This window comes from Ictidomys tridecemlineatus, chromosome 2, assembly GCF_052094955.1.
Source record: "Ictidomys tridecemlineatus isolate mIctTri1 chromosome 2, mIctTri1.hap1, whole genome shotgun sequence".
In the NCBI taxonomy this organism is placed as follows: domain Eukaryota; kingdom Metazoa; phylum Chordata; class Mammalia; order Rodentia; family Sciuridae; genus Ictidomys; species Ictidomys tridecemlineatus.
The window spans coordinates 46349215-46365740 of NC_135478.1; the positions used below are offsets into that span (position 1 = coordinate 46349215).

At 42.4% G+C, this 16526-nt stretch overlaps 1 protein-coding gene across 5 annotated transcripts in view; it reads right to left on the reverse strand.

Annotated features, from left to right (window-relative positions):
* Positions 1-16526, reverse strand: part of Cacna2d3 (calcium voltage-gated channel auxiliary subunit alpha2delta 3) — an 873532-nt gene that overhangs the window by 308350 nt on the left and 548656 nt on the right. For all 5 annotated transcript variants that reach the window (XM_078038406.1, XM_078038403.1, XM_078038405.1 and 2 more), the window contains exon 12: positions 11631-11709. In XM_078038406.1, the coding sequence (XP_077894532.1) occupies positions 11631-11709 (79 nt within the window). The remainder of the gene's footprint in view (positions 1-11630; positions 11710-16526) is intronic.

Sequence of the window (16526 nt, forward strand, 5' to 3'; positions counted from 1 at the left end):
GATTGCAAGTTTGAGGCCAGCCTCAGCAGCTTAGCAAGACTCTGTCTCAAAATAAAAAAATAAAAAGAGCTGATGATGTAATTTAGTGGTTAGAGGCCCTTTAGGTTCCAATCCCAGCACTGAAAAAGAAAAGGAAAATATGGTCAAGCAAAGAGAATAAAATAAATCCACCAGAAATCCACCTCTCAGAGGTGGGGGCACTCTCCAAATACCATTTTGTAACCTTTTTTTTTTTCTTCATATTAGTGAACTCATTTCCCAGCCACAAGTATTCAAGACTATCTCATTTTTTGTAATTTTAACAAAAATAGTTATGATAAATTTTTGAGTGCTTACTAAATGTCACAACATTTGCTAAACACTCATTGATGTACTTTGTCTTATTTATTTTATTTTATTTTGGCGGGGGGGGAACTGGGGATTGAACTCAGAGGCATTCGACCAGTGAACCACATCCCCAGCCCTATTTTTTTATTTTATTTAGAGATGGGGTCTCACCGAGTTGCTTAGCGCCTCATTAAGTTGCTGAAGCTGGCTTTGAACTTGAGATCCTCCTGCCTCAGCCTCTCAAGCTACTGGGATCACAGGTGTGCACCAGTGCTGCCGGCTTCATTTATTCTTGACGACATGAAATAGCAGAGATGACTGTGCCCATGATAAAGGTAAGATGACTGCAGAGGATGGCAAAGGATATGTCTTTGGCCCATGTTTCACCAGCGTCAAGCAGAAAAATACAAAAAGTTGAACACAGGCCTAAGAGTGGCTTCATCTCTACCTTTTATTTCTAGGAATTTTGCCCTTGTAGGTTTGAGGCTGAAATTCCTGCTCGAACCCTGTGGGTCAGACTTGCCCTTGAATATGCTGGGTAGACAAGGTTTCTAGGCAGCAGAAAACAGTCTGAAGAGAGTTCTTATCCTGCAGAAGAGAATGTCACTGGGCTCCGGAGTGATGGGGCCCTGCTATAGGCCTCTTAAGCTTGGAGTTCTATGGGCTTTTGCTGTGGGATGGGAGATGTTAGAAAGGAGAGCAAGAACTGAGCACAGGCCTGGTTCCCTGGGAGGGAGTCCTTTGTTCAAGCTTTTATGGAATATTTTCTCCAACCTAACACTGGAGGAGGAGGGAGTAACAAGATGAGCAAGGTCCCTGCCCTCCTAGGGCCTGGAAGATGTGCCTAAGCAGTAACAAAATAGAACAATCCACATTAAACTAAGGCACACAGCAGGGAGAGCCCATTGAATTCGGCTACCCTGAGGGTCAGTGTCGCTGAGAGCTGAGGAATGAGGACCAGTGAGGTAGAAGAGGGACTAAGGAGCAACCAGGAGAGCAAAACCAAAGAGGTCAGGCCCTTTCTGAAAACCGTTTTTAGCTCAGAATAGCTGGGGCAAAAGAGGGTGTTTCTACATCAAAGAATGAGCAAGGGATTGGCATGTCCGAGCTTGGGGGAAGAGTTGAGACTGTTTCCTCAAGGCAGGTGATCATGAAAGGACTTTCAGCTGGGGACACCAGATGATCACAGATTCACGTTTCCTCCTCATGCTGCTAAATAAGGACCATACCTGCTCCTGCTGACCAAGTTAATCAGAAATGAGTACATGTTGCTGTGAAGCCAGATCTGTCACCGCACTTTGCTACAACATTTACAGAATCTCTTTGTGTCTAAAACAAGACCCCGAGTAAGGAAACACCAGCCCTTCTGTTGTCCAGGAAGGGTCAAGACCCTCCCGGAGTATTTCCAAACAAAAGCCAGCTGGTTCGAATTGAGTGTGCCAACCCCAAACAGGTTGGGACCATGTGGCTTCAGGGTTCCTGCTGACAACTCTGCAGGGTGCTCATTAGCATGCATTATCACTCCTCCCGCCCCACCCTCCTGCATGGGCCCATTGCAGGGAAAAGGAGGCCCCCAAGGGAAGACTCTCTGAGCGCCTGTTCTAGTTGGAGACCTGGAGGGAGACCTATGAGTGCCTTTCTTGGGGCTCCCCCAGTGCTCCTCTCTGGTCTCTCTTATAGGCCTGGGGAAAAGGTTTTAAAGGGAGGAAAGGTAACCAGCCACACCCACAGCAGTCATTTTTCCATGCACAGCAGCTACAATCAATATTTGAATAAGAAAGAAAATATTTTGCCTCTTCTTCAGTAGGGAAACCTTGGGCTCTAAGTGAAGAGTCTTGACACAGAGGACAAGCTAAGAGGGGAGTTGGTAAGAGGAGGCAGTGGTTTGATAGTTTTGGAAGAGGGGGCTTGGAGGCACATTCCACATGGTGGAATCCCATTCCTGTCTGGGATTCCACACCAAGGGTGCCGTGAAAGCAGCATCTCTTAGATGTTTGTCTTGATGGTCTCTACTTTTATATCTAATCCTCAAAGCCAACAGTAAAACTCTCGGATTCAGGTTTTCCAAAACAAGACCAAGAGAAGAAAGGGAATGGGAATAAGAAGAAAAATGGGAGAGACAGATCATTGGCACAGAGAGACAATGGGGAGGCAAAGCAATCAGACATTCGGAAGGCAACGGACCTGAGAAATCATTCTGACCAAGCTTTCTTCATCTTAGTCAAAGTTCTGAAAAGTTACAGAAAGCTGACTTCCCAGAGCTACAGACCCTTAACCAAAGAAGTACCTGACCCTCCACGGGGATCACAGGAATCTCAGACTGAACACATTCAAAAGCAAGAAGGCTATCCCTCTCCGAGCTGGTCTTCCCCACCTCCGCAATGTCACCACTGCCCAGATAGATGAAAAGCATAGAAAATTACCTTGATATCCATCATGTCCTCAACCTGCCCCCTATCTCCTTGACCAGTATGCTTCTCGGCTCCCATCTCTAACACGTATCTAAATCTCACTTCCCTCTCTCTCTTTCCACCACTTTCTCCCTGCTCAGATTCCACTGTGCCTCACTGGAGCCCAACAAAGCCAGAGTCCCTCCCTGAACCCATTTCCTTGTCTAAGCTCCTCAGACAAGAGAGGGATCCTCTAAGAGTACAAAGGAGATCACTATCTCTGGCTATCCTCCTACATGGCTTCTATTTAGAGTTAGAACAAAATCCAAATGTCTTGCTCTGACCTCCAGGACCCTCCCTCAATGAGCCCCTGCTGACCTGGGAGGCCTCAGCCCCTCCCTCCCTCCCCCTTGTCCATGGTTTCAGCTTGTTTCCCATATTTTCTGTTCCTCTCATCTGCTAAGATCATTTCCCCACATAGGGTTTTGGCACTCACAGTACCTGCCGCCCAGAAGAGCCTTTATCCAGTGTTTTCTGAGGATGGTTCCTTTTTATGACTGTGGATGCCGTTCAGAGAGGCTCTGCCTGACCATCCTGGCTGAGCTCACTCCTTCTCACTTCTCCCTGCCTCCTTTTCTTGAGAATGTCCATTCGTCCATTGCTAGATTCGGACTTGCTTGCTTACTGTGTTCTCTGTCACTGGAATATTAGCTCCGTGAAATGTTATGAACAGCTGGTGCAACTCTTATATTCCCAGAATGGGGGCTTTGGGTACAGTGTGTGGGGGGGTGTCTCTATAGTAATGCAGGAAGCTTCACTAAGGTCTTCCTAGGATTCACCTCGCCTATTTGAACTGGGACCTCATAACTGCACAACTCATGTACTCAATGTATAAGGGAGGAAAGAAAAGCTCAGTGAGTTAGTAATGTGTCTCAGGTTCAATTTGAACCCAGGTTCTTGGCTTCCAAAGCCACCACTGAAGGCACTGCCTCTTCCCATGATGAGAGAAGATGGCACCTAAGAGTGCCTCCTTCCCCAGGAGGGCGCCTCTCGTGGGCTATTTGTGTACTGCAGCTGGAAAGAGTTGAGGATAGATATGAGAAAACAACTGTTCTCTGGGTTTCCTTAGTGAGGTACAATAGTTAGCACCAAAGGTCTACTCCAAGTCCAGGACATAGATCATGGATGCAGATGTATAAAAGGTAGGAAAAGATGAAGTTATAAAAATGATATTAATAACATATGCTGCAAAGCTTACACAAATTTGATCCTGATGCATTAAAATGTAAAATGTTTCTGAAAGAGTCCCCTTTTTTTTTGTTTTTAAATGTTTTCATATAAGTTTTAGTTAACCAATGTATGGATGTAGTTAACGAATGATGGATAATAGGAAATCGCTAAGGGTTGGAATCTTTGGCTGTAACCATATACACTTCCCTTGTTTTCTCTGTGTGTTCTCTGAGTTGGCCCCTTTCCTCCTCTTTCCCTTCTTCTTCTTTCTTTTTTTTTCCTGTTAAATACTAGCTCTTGAATGTTTATTCTCTTCTCTAATGTGCCTTTTTGGACATCATATATCATGTAAGAAAATAGAATCAGCAATCGTTCGGTAATTACCAAGGAGTAATTAATGCTGAAATTAGCCACCTATTACAAATGGTCTACTCATTTTTCTACATAACATCAATTTATTTACCTTATTCCCTTGCAGAGTTCTTTCGGTGAACTCTGGGTTACAACGACTCCATTTGATAAACCATATGCAGCCTGAGACTCTGATGGCTGAGATTTCACCACCCTGACTTCAACATTTCTTGAGACCCTTGCCTAAAAGCTGCTCTGGCATGGGATGCCCTGTCGACACATCGTTTGATACTCCGCTTTGAAATGACAACAGATTTGAGGACTCCCAGAGTCTGTCTGTCCTCAGCGAGTAGATCCTGCTGTCTACTCACATGGCAAGGCCCTCATTCTACCTCTGGTGTGAGGGGTAGAGCTCCCTTTGAATGCTTGCAGAGACTTTTCCCCTTCTTGAGCAAGGCAGGCTGAAAACCAGAGAGCCTGTGTGCAGATCTCAGCCTCAGGGCCCCGAGGTGGAAATGATATTCACAGGGACAGTGGAAGTAATACTGTGATTTTACTCATTTGTATCCTCTACAGTACTCTTGAAGGACTGTCCCAATGTTCCTTTTCGTCTCCTTTCTCTCTGTTAGCATCACACACACTTATGACTGAAAAGCATTTCTTTACTTAGAAAGATGGGCTATTTGTAAACAGCTTTCCACCTCCAAATATTTTTTGATCTTCATAAAGAACAATCAAGGGGCCTGTTATCTCTTGGGAGCCAAAGACCCCAAGTCCATGTCGTTGGAAAGAAGAAAGCAAGGAGAGTGATAGTTAGGGCAGAGAATCTTGTGGTCTCCATGGGAGAAAGAACTGGACTCCCGAGTAAAGCTATCAGAATCAACTGGAGCTCAGATCTGGGCACAAGTCTTTCCCTTTGTGAATATTATTACATTGTAATCTCTAATTACACGGTAGAAATGATATTAAAAGAAAAAAAGGAAAAGTCAATACTTAAGAGAGAAGTTCTGTTTGATAACTTCTCTAACTGTATTTCCTCCTTAAAATGGACACATTTTCATATATTTTTCTGATATCAAAGTTAATTATATAAGGGCTGGAGATGTGGCTCAAGCGGTAGCGCGCTTGCCTGGCATGTGTGCTGCCCGGGTTCGATCCTCAGCACCACATACAAACAAAGATGTTGTGTCTGCCGAATACTAAAAAATAAATATTAAAAAAATTCTCTCTCTCTCTCTCTCTTAAAACTTTTTTAAAAAAGTTAATTATATAAAACATATATACAAGCATTAAAGAATAATCAATGGATGTAAAATTCCCACATTCAAAAATAGAAGAAGGATGTGGAGAAGGAGAAGGGGTTGGGGTGGGGAGAAGAAACAAGCAATCTAAGGTACATGCTTGGGGAGCTAGCAAGGTGGGCTTATTCCTGTAGCTCTGTGGCTGTGCCTCCATCACCTTAATATTTCTAATTGTCAAATGTTCAGAACTGAACAACAGCAATGCAAGGTGAGGCCATGCCAATTCCAGAACACACCAGCTGGGCATAAATCCCAGCTCTGACTTTATTAACTATGGCATGTCAAAGTCTTTTGTTTTCCTAGATTTTCCCTAAGTAGAGGAATCACCTAAGAGTCCTCTGTAAATCACAACATCATTTTCTCCAAGGAGAGGCTGCCTCACATTCTGGCTAAGAATTCAGGCTGAGGCTTTGGGCTGCCTAGGCCTGAATCCTCACTCTGTTCCCTGCTCGTTGCTAACCTGGAGCAACTGAGGTCCACTGAAGTCCACTGGCTAGTCTCTCGTGGCCTCAGTTTCCATCTCTATATAGAGATGATTCTAAAGTGCACTTCATAGAGCTTTTACAAGGCCTAAGGAGACATGGCACAAAGGTACTTTGTACCCTGTCTGGCACTTAGTAAGCAGGTTGTCATCCTTAGTTACCATTAACAACAATAACAGAACCATCTTCATCCCATTCAAATTCCCACGTTCTAAGGAACATAAAGAACTGCTCAAACGTATCTGAATAACTGCCATTTTTGCCTTCAGCCACCAGTTCTGAAATAGCTACCACTTTTTCTTCTACCCTCACCTACAACCATTCTGTCCTCAAAAAAATTGGAGTTATCTTTTAAGGAATGTCACACTTAGTGTGATTAAATATATATATATATATAAAGGTTGGGGACTTGGACTTTCACGGATGGCTCAGACCACCAATTCTCTTTCAAATAAGGACAGAGTGACCTCTAACCCATCGAAAAGGGATAAATAAGCTCAGCAGACAACCAAAAGAGACTCGTGCGCCATTTCCATTGGACCTATGATGACTGATTGGTTGAGAACCCAAACACAGAGCACCTTCTTTATTTGCACAGCTGGAAAACACTCTATTAACTGTGATTTTTGAAGGAGGATCAGCCAGTGCTTGTTTAAAATCTTGGCACACTGAACATTAGAGAAGGTCATCATGGCTTTATGAAATATCTGGTCTAGTTGGCCCCTCTTTTCTGTTTTCCCAGTTCCCTAGCTTATGCAATGGTATGGATGCAGCACTTTAAACTCCACAAGCCATTCTACAGTGACAGGGATTATTTTAATATGTTTAAAAGATCATGCTGTTTTGCCTCATTTGGGTTGTTTCCCTCAAGACAGAACCTACTTAATGCATAAAATGAAACAAACAGTTGAGCTCCAGGCCTCTCTGGATTTTGCTAGCGGATCAGAGGAGGCAGAAAACTCCTGTTAGAGGTATGAAGGCCCCCAAGATGCCCATTTCTACAGGAAAGCATCTAAGTCCGCTGTCTGGCTAATGATGTTTCCATGGTTACCAGAATTCCAAGAAAGAAATTCTGCACAGACAGCAGGTCCTTGACCACTGATCCAGGGATGCCACAATGGCTCTAACCATTCCTGCTCCTTCCCAGGGTCGTTCTGTGGTCAGGAGGCTCAATCAGTCAACAGGTTTCTACGTGGTGGCCTCTGTTCTGGTCCCTGAATGCTGACGCTTCATTTCACTGAAGACTATGACTGAGTCAGGGTGAAACTATGCAAGGGGTGGGGCTCTGGACCTCATGTCACTTGAGATGAAAAATGTTATGGTGCCTCTGTACTCTAACAATCTGAGACTATAAACAATGACTTAATTAATGACCAGAGGCGAATACTTGCTTACCGATGTTACGTGGACAAAACCCCATAACTGATACAACGTGAAGCCAGTGTTTACACAGGCACAGATGACTGGAACCGAATATTTGGACGGCAAGTGCTACTTTGAAGAGAGTCAGACAATGACATTCTATTCCCAGCGCCCTTTAGAAGAAAAGCAGAGTAGGGAAGGTGAAAAGATTGAGAGGGACTGAGTCTAGTAGGAAAGGAAATCAACTGGATTTGGACTGGATGAAGCGACTCCTTGGAATTCAATGGCCCATCCAGCTAAGCAGCTACTCTTACTTCCTTGGAGTTTCCAAGGCTGTCCTCAGAACTTATAAATCTTAAAGTCTATATTCTATAGCCAGGCCTTGAGTTGGCTAAATCGTCTTCAAAAGGATGCTTCGAAGATTATCTTATAAACAATGACTAAAACTAAATTGTGGTGTAATATTAGTTGATTAAGACAAGACTTCAATTTGAATAATTCTCATCAGCCTGACATAGGCAGTGGTAAAAACAACAGCCCATGACTGACTAAATGCAAACCAGTTGATGAAAAGGATTGCAATCTGATGTGGCAGGAATAACAACAAAATTTTTCAAAATTAAAAAAAAAAATGGAAAGGAACCTTTTTTTTTTTTTTTTTCCCAAGACCACAGAATCAAGAAAAACTATGGGGGAAAGTGTAGCTCACTCAAAGTTTTCAAATGCCAAAGTTTCCCAACTCACACAAGGGCCTTGTCACTCAAAGGAACTCTGGGATCTACCCGGTCTCCCCGTCCCTTGTCTGTGTTCTTCCTATAATTCCCCCTGACCTGAAGCCAAACACATTACTCTGAGACAAACAGAATTATTGATACCTTTCCTGGGGCAAGGCAACTAATAAAATAAAATAATTGTAGAATGTGTTATCTCAGAGCTTCGGGGAAACATTAACAACCTGAGGAAATCCAGACGTGCTTAAAAGACTGTTCCAAATAGATGCAGAAAATTAAAGATAAAGCCCAGCGAAAGGCAAGATGGGCACAGGTTTACTCACCTGGCTCTGCACCTGCTTTCTGAGAACTTCCCACCCAACCCATCCATAGTGCTGAGCCCCTCAAGCACCTGAGGTTTTTCCTCTGTGAGTTTACCACTGCCCTCACCAGATGAGAACTGGCCCAGGCTGGGAGATATTATCATTTTTGAGGGTGAAGAGGGAGACTTGAAGTCAAAACTTGGATTCGCTGGTCAATCTGAAGTGAAGGAAACATCAATTCTCCTTTCTAATAGTATGCCCTAACCATGTGTGTCGCATATAGGATGGGTATGTACAATATAGGGTGACCATTTCTGGCTGCCCATGTGTCAAAGTAGGCAAGACTTATCTACAGAGAAGATGAAGAAGGTCATGATATGTATAGAAAAGTCAAGAGGGAAAAAAGAAACAAAATACATCCCCCTTGTCCTTCCTGAGACCAGAGTTTCCCTTCCTACTCAGGGTTCTGAGCCACTCCCTTCTCTTTCCAAAATATTCTTTTTTTTTTTTTTAATTGTAGGGAGCAATTTGGGTTGCTTGAAACTAAAATAACCTTTTCTTAAGTCACATCTGGAGCTGACATCTGCAAACTCTTTGCCCCTAAGTCTCTTTCTTCTACTAAAGTTCAACACTAAAACTTTCATGAAGGATGGTTTAGGAGACCTATACAAGACTATGTAAATACAACAGGACATATTTACCTTTATTAATAATAATCATCAATTTACTTATTTTTCAAACATCAATGGAGCACCTGCTATGAGAAATGTATGAGGCCAAGCTGTGTCAGAGCACACAAGGTAAAATTAGAATCAAAGGCTGCTCTCATGGAGCCTGTAGTTTCAGAGGGAGAGAAGACAGGTCCACAGATCTTATAAAACAAGGGAATACTTGGGGACACACAGATACCAAGCACTGCCTGCTCGCTTTACTTGCAGGGTCTGATTTCATGCCTACAACATGTGTATTGATAGGACAGGATTCAGATCACACAAAAATATTTGGCAACTTATATATATCTGGTTGGTGGCAGAGGCTAGATTTGAAATCCAAGAGTCTGGACTCTACTGCCATTTAGCCTGTCATGCTTTGCCTTCTTGGTCAAATAAGAAATGAAAAGAAGTCCTTACTATACCATGAAGCCCTGTTACTTCTCCCCATAACCCCCAAATATTATTTCTGATATACCATAGGGAACTCATGAATATAAAACTCTAACAGTGGTCATTGGGCACTTATGACTCTGTATTGAAGTAGGTACCTAATCTGTACCATTTCATTAACCCTTAGTTAATTTAATAAGAACCAAAAGAAGAACTGGATACAAAATTTTAGTCAAACAGAAGGAATATATTTAAGAGATCTATTGTAGAACATAGTAATTATAATTAGTAAAAATAAAAATGGATTGTATACTTGAAAATTCTTGAAAATTGCTGAGAATAGGGTTTTTTGTTTTGTTTTTATTTTTATTTTTTTTGCTACAAGGGATTGAATCAGGGGTGCTTAACCACTGAGCCACATCCCCAGCCCATTTCATTTTTTCTACTTTGAGACAGGGCCTCACTAAGTTGCTCAAATTGGCTTTGAACTTGTGATCCTCCTGCCTCAGATTCCTGAGCCACTGGGATTACAGGCATGTGCCACTATGCCCAGATGAGAATAGATTTTAAGTGTTCCCCCCACAAATAAAGGATATGTGTGTGAGATGATACATATATTAATCCCCTTGATTTAGCCACTTCACAATTTATACATATTTCAAAACACCAGAGTGTATACCATAGGCACATACAATTTTTATTTGTTAATTCAAAAAATCTAAGAAAAATTATTAACACATTTATATTTTGAGTATGAGAACACCAAGGCATGTTAAAATCAATTAATTTATTCATGCAGGCAGTTATTTCATAAGAATATATCTGACTATAAATCTGAATGACTCAACAAAAGTTTCATTTGTCACATATACTGTATGTCTAAGGTACTCTGGTAGGTAGTAAGGGCTAGGGGGAAAGGGCACCTGCTCCATGTGATCATTCAGGGATCCAGTCTGATCCAGCTCTTAAGTCCTTCAACCAGAAATGGCTCCGGTTGGTTGCCCTCACAGCCCATTGTCCAGAACCAGTTTTGAGCTCCCAACTCACGGGGCTGGGAATGATGAAAGGACTCATGGGTACAGGATACACAGTAAATGTCTCTGCTATAGTGATTCACCCACAGTTACTCAACACAGTGAGTGAGGAGGCTGAACCACTCCACTCAACTATCTTCAAAATCCATAAACTATTTTGGGAGAAGTTGTTCTACATCTATTAATAATCAGAAACACCCAGACCTTATCCTAGAGTCTGCCTTCTTATATAATTTCATAAGTAGAAGCTGAAATAATCTATTTTATAGTATGGGGAGTAGAATAGTGGTAATCAGAGGCTAGGAAGGGTAGAGGGGCACGCAAAAAAAGTTGGTTAACAGGCACAAAAATCTAAAGCCAGGTATGGTGGTGCACACCTGTAATCCCAGTGATTTGGGAGGGTGAGAGAGGAGGATGGCAAGTTCAAAGTCAGACTCAGTGATTTATTTAGGCCTTCAGCAACTTAGGAAGACCTGTCATTAAAGAAAATATTAAAAAATGGCTTGGGATGTGGCTCAGTGGTTAAGCGCTGCTGGGTTCAATCCCTGGTACCAAAAAAAAAAAAAAAAAAGAAAAAGAAAAAGAAAGAAAGAAAAAAATAATAATGTTATATATATGCATATACATGTACACAAATATATATATATATGTTAAATTAGATTGGCAGACTAAATTGTAGTGTTCTGTAGCACAGTCAGTTGATTAGACTATACTTAACAAAAATCTAATTTATCTTTTAAAACAGTAGGAAACAGGATTTCAAATGTCCCCAACACAAAGAAATGATAGATGTTTGAAGCAACCAATATGCTAATATCCCCAATTCTATCACTGCACGTTGCATACACGTGTCAAAACACACGCTGTACCCCACAAATATGTGCAAAGATTATTTGTCAATTTGAAAAAATTTTGCAGCCTTCTCTGAGAACTCTCTCTCCTTTCTCAAGTATGCTGCTGATTCTGCACATCCAAGGGGAGGTATTCAGAGCGCGGCCCAGCGGCGGGGAGACCCACCTTTGTTGGCGCAGGCCATCCACTTGAGATTGTCTGCAAAGGCGGCCTCTCGTCCAATGAGGTAGGTGAAGATCCGAACCTGAAGGGAAGACAGACAGACACACAGGGGTGAGCGCCATTCGCTTCTCGCCATCCTGTTTAGGCCGCATGCACGCCTCACACACATGTGGCTCACCTCTTTAATGCTCCACGCTTCCCATCTGTGGGAACATATTTAAGACATTTGAAGTACAGTCCATTAGAAATATATTCAGAACTGGGGCCTTTGATCTTTTGAGCCATATGGCACTGGTGGTAGTTTTTTTTTTTTTTTTTTTTTTCCTGCGTGCAGCTCACAACAGAGGAGAAGCGCTTGAGAGGAGAGACGGGCAGTGTCACGGATCTGGGTTTCCTCCACATGTGGACAAGGATCATGTGGGTCTGGACCGAATCCCCAGTCACTTTCCTCATTCCCATAGGAAACTCAGGGCGTGCCTTTCTTGGGAATAGGGAGGACACTGGAAAACCCTTGACGTGTCCCCTCAATGGGGAGCACGAACTGCAGACACCCTCCAACCATCTGTGGTCCCTGGCATGAATTTTAGAAGGTAATTAACTGGGACAAGAGTCTCAGTCTGTGGCCAGAAGATGGATGGTGACTCTCTTTAGTAGCCTTTGGCTTCCAAAGAGCAGAGAACCAATGTAAATCCCTGGCCTTTGGTTTTCTAAACTCTCTCTCCTAAGGCTAGAAATCTTTGGGAGATTCTGCCTGTCTTAGAAACAGGGAAAAGCAAAAAATCCCACCTCATACAGACAAAACTGGTTGCCACAGGCTGCCCCCTTACCTAGAGTTATTCGCTTTCCCTGTCTGGCTATTGTCTACATTCAGCTGGGCAACTCTGACTTAGGGGAAAACTGAGACCCAGTTTAGTAAAGTGATTTGTTAAGGTTCATCAAGGTTTGATCTCAAGTGCGAGGTTTTCTGAGATCCAAGGATAGTGTTGGGGCCTCCTCTAAACCTCCTGGAGACACTGGCTCTTTCAGTGTAGATGATCCCAATCAGTTCCAATTCCCCGGGGACAGCATTCACAGAAGCCAGGAACTGAGTCCAATCTCTCAAGATCAGGCCGAGACTTTTTCATAAATCTTTCTTTGTAAAATCTCAAATTGAAGCTCTTTAAAGGGAAAAATACTAGACTGATAAAACTTGCATCCCTCCTGGCTCTTAGCCAACGCAAGAAAGCATAAGAAATAGTTCTTAGGAAATGAAATTAAGAGTCTATCTCTGTAGGCAAAGACCCAAGATGAAGTAGCCCATTTGTTTCTGAGTAAAGGTAGCTGTATGTGCCAGCCTCCTCTGCTGTCCAGATGAGGAGCCTTAGCATAAACTGAGATCTCTCTTGGAGGCACAGTTAAAACCCCAGAAAATGCTTTGAATCACTGGCAAAACTTCTACGATTCTTGATTTAAAAGATGGCAACCTACTTGGAAAACCAGAAGGAATGCGTCAAACTTCAGATCAGACACGATTGCTCAAGAATAATTGGGCTAAGAAAAACCACAATAATGAAAACCAGCACCATGACCCCCTACCATTACCACTATTATGGCTTCTACAATCAGTGCCATCCCGTGGGTCAGGTACCAGGCTAAGAGATTTATAGGCATTATGTTTATTTTGTTGGTTTGAGTTTCATTTTATTACATTTGAAGGAAGATCAGGATCATGCTTAATATTTCCATTTATGTACATTCCAAGTCTTCCAGTGGACTGACCTCCTTATCTGAATAGAAATGGTGTGGAAATGACTTGTTGCATCTCTGCCTATAAAATAAACATAATCAAACAGAACTGCGTTTGTGCCCTGCATTTTCCACAATAATGCCTTTCAACTGACCACAAAAGAAAAGGGATTTTTTTTTTTACTTCAAAGTGGAAAATATTTGGGAGAGCAATTGAACAAAATCTATAGCATTCTATATTTTTAAAGTTTTGACCCAGAAATTCTAGTTCTAGCCATTTATCTGTAGCTGGGATTACAAATAGTCTATGAAAACCCTTATGGTTTGGATCTGAAGTATACGCTCAACAGCCCGTGTGTTGAAAGCATGGTCCCCAGTGCTCAGAGGTGAAGCTTTTAGACAATGATTGGATCATGAGGGCTCTGATCTCGTCAGTGGATCAATCCACTCCATAACTGAATGAACTACTGGGAGATGGGACCTGGTTGGAGGAAGCAGGTCACCAAAGACATGCCCTAGAAGGGTTTATATTCTCCCTTACCCCTTTCTTTCTCTCTCTGCTTCCTGTCTGCCATGAGGTGAGCAGTTTTTCTCCACCATGTCTGTCAGCCAGGATATCCTGCCTTGGAGCCAGCTACCATGGACTGAGACCTCTGAAATTGTGAGCCAAAATAAACTTGTTCTCCTCTAAGTTTTTCTTGTCTGATATTTTGGTCACAACAATGAAAAGACAACAGAGACTAACCGATGTCAAAGATGACATGAGGTGGTACAAGTATTGGAAAGTGCATGACTTCTGGAAGCCCTAGAGTTCATATTTTAACATTTTTGCAAATACACAATGAATAAATCTTTAAGGACATAGGAAGAACACATGGAGGAGTTAAAACCAAATCCAGAAAGAGATGATAAAAGTATAAGGGTGTTTCTTGATAGCTTATTGGCTAAAAATTTCAGGTGCGTTCAGGTGGTACAATATCATGTAACCCTCTGTTTCCTCCATCATGAATTGGCAAGGGGAAAAAGGAAAGTTATAAGATATTGTAGAGCAGAGAGTTTTATTCTTTTTCTTAAAGGGGACTTACACTATTTATAATCTTTTATATTATTTGAGAGATTGATCTTACAAATATATAAGCATTGCTTTAATGATGAAAGCTCATTTTCAGTGAAAAGAAAGCAATGACCCTGCAATTTCCTGAATAAATCTGTCAGGACCTAGGAAGAACACATGTAGGAGTTAAAACCAAACCCAGAAAGAGATGAAGATGTAGAGATGAAGTCCTGGCCTTTCCTATTGTAGCAAATGAGAAAACCTCTATGAGTAATACAAATGGCTCCCCGTTTCCCTCATTAACAGATTCTGTAACCTGATGGATTTTATTTCCAACCATTGAGGTTTCTTTCCTAAGAAGTGCCACCAAACCAACTTTCAATGGTTTGCCTTGAGGCTAACTGCTTTTCTCCTGTGGCAAGGAGGCTTAGCAGAGCCTAAGTCTTTTCAGAGCCCCAGGGGGGTCCTGAAAACAAAGGTGCACAGCACAGACAAGTATGGGCAAGAGCCACAGCACAGTTCAGGCCAAGACAGTCATCGGAACACAGTAAAGCACCCCAAGAACCAGCCAGATCTTTGTACTCTTCATCCGCAGCCCCGCAAGGCACCACTCTCATTAAACGCTGCTCAAAGGCAGGGATGAAAAATGTCTGCATCCACCTAATTAGTTCATTTCGATCTTCCATTTTGGTTTGGATGGTCTTTCTGTGTTCTACAAACCCAATTAAGCTTAATAAAATGTTGGGATGTAGACTTTCAAAGTTCAAAGTCATTTACTTTAATCTATTTAGGATAAAATTTCCCAAATGAGACAAACAAAAAACTCTATCCAGTTTTCTCCAAAAAGCAGATTATGCTGCTTATTAAAGTAGAGGCAGTCCCCGTCAGAAACATAGAAGGGCACCATTCCCCTCAACCTCTAGTGAGTAGAGAGGATGAGCTTCCCAAGTTAAAGAATCAGAGTCTCTCCTTTTTGCAGCCATTAGAATAGGCAGAGGGAAACAGGGTGCATTGCACATGTCTGTAATCCCAGCAGCTCAGGAGGCTGAGACAGGAGGATGGTAATTTCAAAGCCAGCCTCAGCAATTTAGGGAGGCCCTAAGCAACTCAGTGAGATCCTTGTCTCTAAATAAAATACAAAAAAGGGGCTGAGGATGTGGCTCAGTGGTTAAGCACCCCTGGGTTCAATCCCTGGTACCAAAAAAAAAAAAAAAAAAAAAAAGAATAGGGAGAGGGAAGTGGCCTTGAATGGGATTACAACAGGGCAAGTGCTTGGCTAATGGAAAGGTGTTGTGGCCCAGGTAGCTGCCTTTCACAAGGAAGGGAACATCTGTGAAAGGGAGGAGCTGGGATCTGATTGACTCACAACGCAGGGAAAGTCACCAGTGAAAAGGAGGAGCATCCCATCAACTGTCTGTCCAATGTCACTTCTGAGTGCCTACCACCCTCCACATTAGGGACCATTCCATGAGGACAAGTAGATTCTATCCTCATGGAGTTCATATTTTCTTGGGAGTGAAACAGGAATAAATGGCAAATTCGTATTCAATATTTATGTGTTGGATTAAAAGCTTATGAAGAAAACATAAACAAGAAAACAAAGCAAGAAAAGGTAATGAAGACTGGGTTGAATTGGGCGAGATATAGATGAAAAATGTATTCAGTCGCACTTTTAGAAGAGAGGAAATGAAGGCCTTCCTGACAAGGTGATATTTGAGCAGGGATCTGGAAAGAAGCAGGGTAGGAAAGAGGGGATACACCATACTGGGAAAGAACATTTCAGGGGAACAAAAGGAATGCTTGAAGTAGTAAGTGAGGAGGCCATTGTGAATGGAGAGGGGTCACCTAGGAGAGGCTGTGGGGTCTGCAGCCCACTAGTAAAGCATGGAGTAGAACCACAGAAGGGACTCAGCAGAGCCTGGCATGGGCTGACACATGACATAAAAGGGTCACTCTAATTGCACTGGGAGGCAGAGGCCATGGAAAATTGTGCTCAGCTAGCAGGCCACTAGATTTCCCTGATGTTTTTATAATTCTGACCATCTAGGTCCTGGTCAAGAACATTTTCATCAGAACTTCTAGAGGCAGGGCTCAACCTTTAATCTCTCAATGGAGATTCT